The following is a 13,308-nucleotide window of genomic DNA, read 5'->3' on the forward strand; positions in this document are numbered from 1 at the left end:
TTTCTCTTTAACCGAATTCACCAAAGAACTAACATTTTCCCCTGTTTTCACTTCCAGAATGACAGAGCCATCCCGCCCCTCACGTACAGCATTAATTTGATTTGCGGAGCGATCGATTTTTTCTTTCAAACTCTGCTTCGTGGTTTTCGCCGATTGTTTCACATTGTTAAAAGATAGATGAACAAATAATGAGATAATAGATAGTAAAGATATTCTTTGTGAGTTTTCGATTGAGCAGTCATCGAGTACAATCGCATTCGTCGTGGCTCCGTGCTCTTGTATAAAGTGAAACAAAATGGTCTTTTTTGGAAAAAATACTACAGTTGCAGAAAATTTGAATTATGTTTTCATTATTACTGATTGTATCGTTTTTTTTTATAGTTTTCATAGTCTCGGGACCAAAGGCGCTTTTTTTTATATTTTTTCTGGAAAACTGAGAATTTTTCACATAGCATATGTCGAAACCACGGAGGCGTTTTTTTCGTTTTTGATTTATTGTTTTTCAAAGATAACCAATGGTCCAAAAAATCATTTTTTCCCATTTTTTCCACTACTAAAAAACATAACTTTTGATCTACTGGACCGATTCAGATGATCGACATATCAAATTAAAGCCAATAAGCTAGGCTTGTTTGAAAAAATATTACACTCTGAATAGAAATGGATTTTGTTTTCGTAATTACTGATTGTATTTTTTTCCTATAGCTTACATCGTTTCGCGACCAAGAGCGCCATTATTTTTTTCATTTTTTTTCTGAAAGCTGAGGTTTTTTCACAAAATATATCCGAATACCAGAGAGGTGTTATTTATCGAAGTTAACATGTTCTCAGTTTTCGTTCAATATTTCTATGCGACTAGACTGGATGTATGTGACTATTTTTTTCCCCCTTGTTGGGTGTGAACCACTGCGTCCATTATTTTGATCTATTGTGGTATAATTATGTGACTATAATCAAATTAATTGACAAGTGTGTTATTTTTTCAAGAAGCTAGTAGTCTTTAATTTGATATGTCGATCATCTGAATCGGTCCAGTAGTTCAAAAGTAATAATTTTTTGAAAAAAGGCATTTTTGGGTAAACAGGTAAACATGAATTTTTGAAAAATCATTACTCAAAAAGGAAAAAAAACGCCTCCCTGGTTTCGAGATATGTTATGTGTAAAAATCCTCAGCTTTTCATAAAAAATATAAAAATATAGCGCCTTTGGTCCCGAGACTATAAAAACTATAAAAAACAAATACAATCAATAATGACAAAACCAAAACCTGAAAGTTTTGCAAGCGTAGCTTTTTCCCAAGAATGACTAGCTTATAAGATTTAATTTGAAATATCGACTGTCTAAATCGGTTCAGTAGTTCACAAGTTATGAATTGTTGAAAAATGTCATGAATGAATCCATTAATAAAATTAGTAAAAAAACTTTTTAAGTTAAACGGTTTCATTGTGATTAAACATAATAATATACTAAAAGCTAGAAAATAATTAGGCAAGTAGCAGTTAGCATTTATCACACCTCTCCTTTATTAGTCTAGGTTATTGATAAGACTAAAATAAAATCGTGGGACATATGATGAAGTCGCTAATTGTGGATAATTTGAAATCCAACGTGTCCCACGATTTTATTTTAGTCTTATCAATGCCCTAGACTAATGAAGAAGAGGTGTGATAGCTGCTAACTGCTACTTGCCTAATTATTTTCTAGCTTTTAGTACATTATGTTTTTTTTTAATTTTTTTTATCCCATTTATTTATTCATCAGGCTCATTAGCATTTTATCTGTAACAGAGCCGGGCTTTTTTTTATCGTGTACATGTACATATGTTTTATGTTTCTATAAATTGTAAATTACACAGTAGTAGTAGTAGCCATTTATGCGTTAGGTTTTTCCGTTCCATTACATTATGGTAAATTACACTGTAGTAGCCATTTAGGCGTAAGGGTATTCTATCTGTTCTTCCATTGTTCAGCAGACCGGACAGCGGAGACAGTTGATATTGATCATTATTGGGTTATTTATAAAACAGCAGCCCGATGTTTCTTGCAGAGCAGAGCAGTTGTTCATGGAAGTATCTAATTTCGACCGTGGATCGTTCTCCATCGCGGATGATGGTTGCGTAGACGTAGTTATTCTATAACAACACAAAGATGGTCAATTGAGGGCCCTGAGGTTGAACTCACGATCGATCGCTTGGTAAACGAACGCGTAACCCAGTGGCTACGAAGACCCCCTTATGTTTAATCACAATGAAACCGTATAACTTAAAAAGTTTTTTTTACTCATTTTACTTTCTAGTTTTTAGTACATTATCTGTTTCTTTAGAATATTTCTCTACAGTAAAACCATTGTATTGTATTCTATTAGTCAATTCATTACTTTTGATACCGATATTGAGTGGATTGCAAATATACATAGCGTGTTCTCCAAGTCAAGTTCGTTCGTTTGATACACATATCTCAATCAACATTTTTTTTAGATAATATGGAATCAGCTATTTTGTAGCGGCGACCAAATTGGATTTATCAAGATCATGGGATAAGCAGTTTTAAAATGACAGCAGAGATAAAGGTGTTTTATAAATTCGGTCAGTTCCTATTGGTTAAATTTCTATTAATGTGGGACAACCCTACAGATATACAAACATGCATACAAACACTGTTTTCGAGAACTAAGCATACGACTGCTCTCTGCACCTTTTTGCCACATGAATAATCGAAATAAGCCACGATATAATTGTCATCTGTTAAAAAACAACCAGGTGAATCATTTCATGAGAACTTTGGCTCAGAAAAATCATGCAACCGTAAATACTCTCAACATTGTTGTTATTCTTCCATATACATTCCATATTGAATGCAAATAATTACGATACAATATTTTGTTTGCCAATACAGATACACTTCGCCTACTGCTCCACCTCTATATGTACCTCATTGTATGATACCCATATTAATGGGGTTTTGAGAAAACTTGTAGTCCGCCGTTTGGTTGGCCATCTTGGATTTGCATTTTTTATAAATAAGTATGTTCTACTAGTCAAGCCCTTTGATTTGATGACACCAGATATAAAGATGTGTTTCAAATTTCAGATCAATCGGCCAACAGAAAGGGGGTCAAATTTTTATTAATGTAGGTTAGCGCTACAGACAAACACGTTACAAACATACAAACAGATTACAGGGCAAGCTAAATAAAACCGTTTAAAAAGTAACCGTAAGGGCCATCTTGGATTTGGATTTTTCATGATTTACTGTGTTTTGATAATCGAGCACTTTCATTTGATACCCATATTTATTGGAGGTGGTAAAAATATATATGGCGCCATCTTGTGGTGGCGGCCATTTTGTATTTGCAATTTTCATAAATAACTGTGTTCTTCTAGTCAACTCCTTTCATTTGATATACATATTGTTTTCAATATGGAATTATTACACAAATTATTCAAAATTACCGATTTCCGAAATAAAATACTCTGGATAGTCCAGTCTAAAATTCCGGATAATCGAGTCCGACAAGTACCAAATACCAAATACACAATACTTCAATTTTGAAAATTTCGATATTATTTTATGGTTTTTTGCGATACACCCTATTAGACGCACTTTGAGTATTTCAACTAAAATTTGCATTTCCAAGCCTATTGAGAATGGGTGGAAAAAGAAGTAAAACTATATGCTTGTATAGTGAATCATGTAGGGACTCAGAAAAAATAACTAATTTTCTAATTCGGTTCCTTAAACAAAATTTTCCATAGCACTAGCGACAATGTTTGGAGACACTCTTCACGAATACATGAATTCAATTATAGATTTCAGGAAAATGAAAAAAATGTAAGGGGTTGTATCTAGGACACGACCGCATATTTTAGACGTAGAACTACGCAATTAGATTATGCAATACACTTGTGTACCACTTCGAATATTGTTTTAGAATACATCGAAATTCTTGTAATAGATTATGTTCTTCGTTACAAATAAATTTGATTAACGTATTTTTACATCTGATATGATGCCTAGAACTACCAAAATATGTGAACGGAAGAATTGTCAAACGATCATTGTATTTTACATTTCCCTCTGAAATTATTGCACATCTCGTGTTTACGTAGTTCTCGAACCGCGAAAGTTCATTCACCTCTAGTATCTGAAATGACGATTTTCCCAGGCTTCTCAGTTGAAAAGTACGTTTTAGGGAAACATTTTCCGGTCTGCCCAACGACAAGCGAGTACAAAAGTACTCAACACCAAAAAATACCTCCGACTTGCATTTATTTGCAAAGCGGATTCCCCCAGACGCATTGATTTTGAAGTCCGTGTTAGGGAAACACAGCTCGGTGGGAACAAAAGTACCCCCGACTAGCATGTATATTTGTAAAGCGGATTTCTACAGATACATCGATTTTGAAGTCTGTGTTGGGGAAACCGTAAATCGGGCCAAATAAAACTTGACAGTTAGGGCGTTTTGATAACGATTGACATTTTACCGTTATTCAATTATTCATCTCATAAAAAATAACATTTTTTTAATTGTGATAGACGCGTAGAAATATTTCCTATCAATTGATGCAAACATCTTTCCGATCTGTTAAGAAATGTTCGAGTTATAAGCATTCGAAATACGGTTAGATTTGTGTGCTAACAAATTGGCAGTACAAATGTATGGGAGAAAAGGAAGTTCTTCCAGTTTTCATTAATTTAAACCGTTTAGAGATTAGCGAATTGTAATGTATGTACATATCAAACAAATCTTAGAGAATTTCCGATTCGATTGGTATGCAAATCATGAGAATTCGTTCACAGTGAAAATAGTTATTAACGTTAACTTTATTTCATAAAAACGTGACCTGTTTTCTGATTTGGAACCTTTCCTGAAAGACGTAGTTCAACGTCAGAAAAATATTATAAAATAAAACAATAGAAATAATTTTTTTTATTGAGATATTTTCGTGCAGTTCTCGAAATTAAAAACAAAATGTTAGGGGGTTGTATCCAAGACACGACCGCTTAGGACGTAGAACTACACCTTCTTTCATTTGATTTGCTTGTTTATCAGGAAACATAGGGAAACATACAAATGGACAGAAGAAATGTGTGGGAAAATAGGAATGCTTCCAATTTTCATCAATTCGTGCTATTAGAGAATTTCCGATTCGATTGGTATGCAAATCGTCAGAATCCGTTCGCAGCAAACTTAGTTATTAACGTGAACTTTATTTCATAAAAACGTGACCTACGTCAAAAACACAAATAACAAGAAGCTCATGTGAACATATCTAAATATAAATTAAACCAGTAAAAAAATCTTTAAAAAAAACAAAATTTGGATTATTTTTCGTAATGCGCAACACTGTTAAAATTTTGAAGAAAAACATACATATCTGGAAAAGGCGTAGAAACACATTTGAATACGAATTGGAGTAGTATCAATAAATATTTTTTTTCACTCAGACACTTAAAGAGATTAGCGGCACAGTTATTTTCACCAGAGTAATGATTCTGCCCACAGTACATTTTCTCGATTCCGATTTCTTTGTTCCGCCGGTGTCGTATCATCCAGACGCGTCACTCACTTGAACCGCATTAAACATCAAAGAAATCCGTTGTCGCAAATTGCATTAAAACCGCCTTTTCCAGACTGTCTTTCCTCTCGACTGAAGCCGCGCTGCTGTAATTATCACAATTAGCGTTTGAAGTCTCACGCGCCAATTAGGATGCAGTTTGCCGTCGAATCACTTCCAGAAAACTTTTGTCTGTTCTGAGCCACACCCACGCCTTCCAATTCAATCGTGTCAGCGGAATCCATCACAAAGCAAGTGTTCGCTTCCCAAAGCGGCACCTAATTAAGTGCGCATCTTGTCTCGATTGCAATTGGGTGAGGGCCATTTCGGATCACGGATGACACCGGGGCGGACTTTCGTTCATTTAAAATTTATTTCCACCATTATTTCCTAGTTGTCCTCCAAACATTCTGAAAATATGTATAAAAATATCACACGTCTTACACTTTCTCTCTCAACGGGAGTCAGTTTTCTTCTTTCTTCCTCGATTCATTAGTTTGTCATTTGGGTTTGACGCTCATAAATCAAGACGGAAACAAACAAAAACAATGTTGGCATTAACCCATTGTGTGTTAAAATACTATGTTACACAAGCTTTGAAGCGATCATCGTCACGATTCCGGTTTGTACTTCCTTCACCATTCGCTCAAATTCTTCCGATTACAAAAACAAAAACATGTCTTTGACATTTGATGACGCTATTTCGCTGCAGCTTCCACTTTCTCACGATTCATCTCTCTTTCTTTATAAGTAAGTGTGTCTGTGTTGAATTAAATTTACTACCTGTACAATTGAGCCATCACCCTCCCCCTTGTCTGCTGACAATCCGCGCGCTAGGCCTCCGGGTTGATTACCAGCTCCAGCTCCGGGATGTAGAGCATGGCGGTCTTCGACGGAAGACCGGCGTTGAGGCAGCAGCTGGCGGCGGTCACAGCAGGGGAGGAGACGCTGGATCCAATGAGTCGGGTCTGCCACCGTTCAGCACCACCAATCGTCGCGCAGTTGCCGGTGCCGGTGGCCTTTTATCAGTCCCCATCGACGCCCAGATGCCGATGGTTGCCATTCTGCATGATCTTCGTGACCGGGACGGTCGTCTGGATGACCCCGTTGGTGTCGCAGGTGGCCTTCCAGTCGATCTGCGTCTGGTGCTGCTGCTGCTGTTGCTGATGCTGCTGCTGCTGGGATTGTTTCTGATCCGCGAGGGCGCCATCCGCCTCGTGGGTGTAGTTTGTGTTGAAGCATTTTCTTTGGAAGAAATTGAAAAGGGTTGTTGTCAATGGAACAAATGAGGGAGGAATCAACGCTTACTTCCACAAAACGATCGCCAGGATAACCAACAGCAAACCGAAGCAGCAAATCACAGCACCCGCCAGCACGATCAGATCGTAATCGGCGTAGTGATGGTACAAGGAGGGAGGCTGCTGCTGGTCGCAGTTCGCCTGGAGGGTGACCTGTCAGAGATGATCCAGGAATTAGCATCAAAACCACCGTCAGCGGAACCAAACATACCTTTTTCGGCTCCGAGAAGGGTCCCAGGATGACTTTGTGCGGGTTGATCACACTAATCGAAGCGGCGCGCACCTTCAGTTCGTAGGTCGCATCGGTGGTTAGGTTCTGCAGCACCACGGAGGTCTCCACGATGGACGCGTTGGCGGAGATCCGAATCTCCCGCGATCGCGTGTAGTCCATGTTGCGATAGCTGACGATGTAGTGATTGACGGAGTTGTAGAAGTGCTGTGGGATGCGCCAGGCCAGAAACAGCGCATCCTCGGAGTAGCAGGTCAGATTGATGAACTTCGGGGCACTCGGACCGGCAATGTCCGTCCGGAGGGAAACCTCCGTTGGATCACCGTCGTATTTCAGCGTGAAGGCGGCCACTATGATGCGATAGTCCGTGAAGGGTTCTGTGGGGATGTGCCATTAGTGAATGTATCAAAATTAAGCATCTGAGCAATTCCAAGTGAAATCGTCCTTAAAATACAGATTTTAAAAACATGTATATTTGATTCGAATGAAAGTTTGTTTTTGACTTAAGTGTAACTTCTAAATAGGGCATATCGATTTCAGTGAGAGAAATTTTTGATAATTTATATCTCAAAAACTATGAGTCGTGCCGGAATAGTGTCTTAGAAAGAGTTATAGATTATTGATGTTCAAACGTGAAAGAATATACACTGAGAAAAAAATTAGTACTCTTTTTCTATTTACGAAAAAACATTAATTCGCAATATCTAAAATATATATTTTTTAATCTTTAAACTTTTTTTGTATAAAATAGAAGTGATGAATAAAATTCGAAACATAACTTAAAGATGATAAAACTATTTTTGAAGAACTTTGTGGAAAATAGAATTTTTATGAATTCTCGAAACATAGAATTTTTGTATGGTCATAATCAATTTTAGCCATAAACTATGAATCCTAATGTGATTTGAAGCAAAAAATCTCATTATCAATCTCCTTCTAAATGCAGCCATTCTCGAGATATTTAGAAAATATTTCTAATTTATTGTCTTTTTTATAGTAAACTAGCTAACCCGGCAAACTTCGTCCCGCCCATTTACTTGATTAATTCTCGAGTAATGCAGAAATTTGTGTTTTATTTGTATGGCAGCCACCCGTAGGAGAGGGGGAGGGGTATCTAACCACCATAGAAACATTTATTGCATCCTAAAACCTCCACATGCCAAATTTGGTTTCATTTGCTGGATTAATTCTCGAGTAATGCAGAAATTTGTGTTTCATTTGTATAGCAGCCCCCCCCTTAGAGAGGGGGGAGGTGTCTCAAAATATCACGAAAACCTTCCCCGGTCCCAAAAACCCCTACATACCAATTTTCATGTCGATCGGTTCAGTAGTTTCCGAGTCTATAAGAATCAGACAGACAGACAGACATCACTCCATTTTTATATATATAGATAGATGGATAAGCAATAATTTCCAACAACTTTTCCAAATACATCATTATGGTAAAGATATATGTTTAGAAGTTACGTTGAAAAACATTTGAAGAGATGTAGGTTAATACAAAACGTAGCGATATTATTTTTATTTATCTTAATTGAAATTTTTTACATACTATTCGTGTTGCACAATCGAAACACGAACTGTTTTCAAAGCAGAATTGAAATTCCAACAACACAAATACACCTCGTTGATTCAACCGGATGTTATGGGTACAAAAATAATTAACTTGTTTACGTTATGCCTAGATTGTACCCGAAGTCAGGTATCTTCAAAGTACCTCTGTATATGTATATAATGTTACTCAAATTCAAACATCGTTCATCAGTCGAACAATCTTCCTTATAGAGTGAATAACAGTATACCACAATGGACTGCAAATAAATTTTCTCGTGTTGTTGACCGTTTCCGAAAAACGGTAAGAAATGTTCATCTGAAAACAGATTTAGAAACTTAAGCTAATGGGATGCAATATTTTTTTAGTTACATCTTTAAAATCTTTTTTTTAAATACATGTTATCCTTTTTTTGTATTTTTTTCATATTTACAATTTTATTTTATGTCTTTTCAAATTTATAACTTTTAAGCAAATCACCAATTTAGTTTTCAAAACAATGTTCAGCTTCTTTATTGTACATATTTCTATTTAATGCTTTCAATTAATTTTATCAATTACTTTCTTCTGTTTGTTTCTTTTATCCTATTTATGAATAATAATTATTATTAAATGAACACAAAAAAAGTTGTATGAATTCATTGAAATAATATCCTACATATCTATTATTTATCAAACATTTTTTTTAGCTATAGATCTTTATAGCTTTTATATATCTTGTCATTTTTTTTAAATTTATTTTTATTTGGGTACAAAATTATGAGAAGGAAAGAAGCGAAAATGTAAAAAAAATCATGGAATCATAATAATATATTATTATGATTTTATGATTTTTTTTTTGTAAACATTAAAAATAAAAATTATAAAATCATCTATATACACAGCCATTTCATGTCAAACCGATATAGTGGTTTTCATATTTCCATGAAAAGTTGTAGTTTTGTTCTTTATCGCAAAATATAAGACCCGTTTTTTTTAATTTTTTCGTTACGGTGCTCATTTTCATTTTAGGGTGGTCCGAAATATCAATTATTTCCACTTTTTCCTAATAATGACTTGATATATCGATCATCTGAATTGGTTCAGTAGTTCAAAAGATATAAATTTTTGATAAAGTTTTGGAAAAAGGCGAAAAATCTCATGCCAAACCGATAGAGTGGTTCTCAGAATTTTTTCGTTTTCCCATTAGGGTGACCATTTTCATTTTAGGGTTGTGAAAAAGGGAAAAATGTTTTTTTGGACTATCGGTTCATTTTGATAAATCATAACTCAAAAACGAAAAAGGACGCCTCTCTGGTTTCGACATATTATATTATGTGAAATGAATTATTTTATGTGAAAAATCTTCAGCTTTCCAGAAAAAAATATGAAAAAATATAGCGCCCTTGGTCCCGAGACTATGAAAACAATAAAAAACAAATACAATCAATAATAACGAAAACATAATTCACATTTACTGTAAGTGTGGTATTTTTAAAAAAATGATTGGCTTTTATTTGATATATCATCATCTGAATCGGTTAAATAGTTCATAAGTTATGAATTTTTGAAAAAAAATAGTTTTGGAAAAAAGGAGAGAAAGTCAATTTTTCGGGCCACCCTAAAATGAAAATAGACACTCATCGCTTATATTACTCCTTTTCCATAATGGCACATAAGGAATACATATTTTTTCTCTTCATTTGATATATACATTTCCGGGGCCGTCTGCATTTTCCATTCATTTCGTATTCATCCTTTTCATACAATGTACAAAATAATGGTGCATTACGTTATTTCTCATTTTCCCATGAGATGGGATTTCCCATTCAATTTGTTTATGCCTCTCTCTTTCGAACCATGTTGTTCAGAATATATTACTTTTATATATTTGTCTTAGTTTTTCTTAATTTCTTCGTTTTGATTAATAAATTTACCTCATCTTTTTATTCTATTTTATATATTGCTTATTATTCTCTTAATCTTTCTCTGTTTTATAAATACTTGGTGATTCGCTTTTGTCATTTTCTTTTACATTTGAAGAAAAAATACCGTTCTGAATCATATTTCGGGCGCTTAAGGCATATGATGCAGAAAACAGATCTAAACTTTATGTACAGGTATTATTTGGTTGATATTTTTAATAAATTAGTACAATATGCTATTAAGCTTCCTACTTTGGTACCTATTTGATTGAAAATTTTAAACAATCATCGAATGAAATGCTTTTCAAATGAAGCGAATAAGAATCAAACTTCGGACACCAAATCAAATTTCGGACACATTATTTTGTAATTTTTTGGACGAAAATCACATTACACTTGATTATATTTTATAGTCAACTGCGAAACACTTTGTTTGGTAAGTCACAGTTACAGTAAACTGGTAACGATAATGAGAGCTGATGAAACACGGGAGAAATTTAAATATTTATGATCGAGTAAATTCTACGTGCTCGCACTAAGCAAACGTCAAACACAAACGATAATGAGTAGTGTTGTCTGATTTTTACCGATTATGTTATAATTCAAATGTAGTTCTCATATGAAATGATAGTGAAACCAAGGGATTATTCTACAGAAGCAATTGTGATATTAATTTTATAGTTATATCATCAGTGCATTAAGCAATTCAAAATATTAGAACAAAGTGTCCGAAATATGATTCAGAACGATATGCATTCACACGCGTAAAATAATCGATAATTCCACTACGCAGCATTCATTCATACTGGGACCCTCCTATTGTAACTACCATTCATCTCATTCAAACAATTGAAATACTGTAAAATTTTCTTACTTTTCGTTGTTCACTAGTGAGCTGTTTGATATAGTTAGTATTATTTTTCGACTGTTCTCCAATGATGGTCGCGCCAAACTCATTTATTAGTCTCCTTAATTTCTGGTTTTTCGTGTTAATGGTCGTTTCATTTTGATTTAAGTTTGCCTTCAATGTGCCGATTTCTATATCTCTATTGTTTGTAGAAATGACAAGCTCTGTTTTCTCATCTATCAACGAGTTCATGTCATAATTTTAGTATATTTTCTGTATCAAATATGTATTCCATGTAAGGGAGAAACATGTTATTTGCTGTGATTGCTGTGATTGAAAAATCTTGAACGAGAATTGTGTCTGTGTGAAAATAATTTTATATTACAATGCCGAGTTTTGGTAGAAGTACTAGGAAATTTATAGTGAAAGGGAATTGTAAAGGGTCTATTAGAAGATCAATCAATCAAAAGTTCTGCGTTTGGACCAATGAACGTTCGCCTAGCAAGAAAACGTGAATGTTTGAAGTTATTGATAACAAAAAAAATCCATTTTGGGCGGAACGAAGTTTGCGGGGTCAGTTATATCTATATATATATAAATGGATTTCTGTCTGTCTGTCTGTTTGCCTGTGTGATTCTTATGGACTCGGAAATTACTGAACCGATCAACATGAAAATTGGTATGTAGGGGTTTTTGGGGCCGGGGAAGGTTTTCGTGATAGTTTGAGACCCCTCCAACCTCTCTAAGGGGGGGCTGCCATACAAATCAAACACAAATTTCTACATTACTCGAGAATTATTCAAGCAAATGAAACCAAATTGGGCATATTGAGTTATTAGAGTGCAATTAATGTTTTTATGGTGGTTAGATACCCCTCCCCCTCTCTTAGGGGGGGCTGCCATACAAATGAAACACAAATTTTTGCATTACACGAGAATTAATCAAGCAAATGAAACCAAATTTGGCATGTGGAGGTTTTAGGGTGAAATAAATATTTCTATGGTGGTTAGACTCTCCACCCCCCTCTCTAAGGAGGGTTGCCATACAAATGAAACCAAATTAGGCATATGGAGGCTTTAGGGTGCTATAAATGTTTCTATGGTGGCTATTCTCTCCACCCCTCTCAAACGCGGAGGGAGGGGAGGGTCGGCGCTCTGCCATACAAATGAAACTCAAATTTCTGCATTACTCTAGAATTAATGAAGCAAATGAAACCAAATTTGGCATGTGGAGGTTTAAGGTGCAATAAATGTTTTTACGGTGGTGAGACACTCCACCCGCTCTCTGAGGGTGGGCTGTCATACAAATGAAATACAAATTTCTTCAAAACTCGAAAACTAATCAAGCGAATGGAGCTAAATTTGGCATTAGAAGGTTTTATGGGGCACGAAGCGTTTCTATGGTGAATACACTAAACCCCCTCTCCAAGGGTGGCTGCCATAGAAACGAAACACAAACTTCTGCATAACTCGAGAACTAATCACGCACAATTTGGGATGTGAGGGTTTTTGGGTATGAGAAATGTTTCTATGATGGTATGACACCCCTCCAAACATGACAATTGAAAATTTTCGGTAAAATCTTAAGGAAAAAGGGAAAATTCGGAAAATTAAATTCCCATATGCTCTACAATTACATAGTGACAAGTGCTGTTAGTCCATTTGATGTTTGCGCTAGCAAAATTGATCTTTGTTCGAAACTGGAAATGGATTTTAATGTGATGAAACCAATGAAAGGATCGCCGGATGTCAAAAAACAAATTTTAGGCGGTACGAAGTTTGCCGGGTCAGCTAGTATATAAATAAAAATGTGAGGCCAATGTGTTGCTAAGCGCGAAACCCGAAGAAGAAATCGTCCGATTTGAGCCATCTTTATTTTGATGTATTTGTCTCTGTCCGTAGATCAATGTTATGGAGAGAAA

At 35.3% G+C, this 13,308-nt stretch overlaps 1 protein-coding gene across 1 annotated transcript in view; it reads right to left on the minus strand.

The window, feature by feature from the left end:
- Nucleotides 1-5,911: 5,911 nt before the first annotated feature.
- The window catches only part of LOC129762286 (protein sidekick-2-like), a 171,070-nt gene continuing 163,673 nt past the window's right edge, over nucleotides 5,912-13,308 (minus strand). Inside the window, exons 9-11 of the mRNA XM_055760425.1 lie at nucleotides 7,067-7,461; nucleotides 6,866-7,008; nucleotides 5,912-6,802 (exon numbers count right to left, since the gene is read on the minus strand). Coding sequence (XP_055616400.1) covers nucleotides 6,583-6,802; nucleotides 6,866-7,008; nucleotides 7,067-7,461 — 758 coding nt within the window. The 3' untranslated portion in view covers nucleotides 5,912-6,582. The remainder of the gene's footprint in view (nucleotides 6,803-6,865; nucleotides 7,009-7,066; nucleotides 7,462-13,308) is intronic.

Source organism: Toxorhynchites rutilus, chromosome 1 (assembly GCF_029784135.1).
Source record: "Toxorhynchites rutilus septentrionalis strain SRP chromosome 1, ASM2978413v1, whole genome shotgun sequence".
In the NCBI taxonomy this organism is placed as follows: domain Eukaryota; kingdom Metazoa; phylum Arthropoda; class Insecta; order Diptera; family Culicidae; genus Toxorhynchites; species Toxorhynchites rutilus.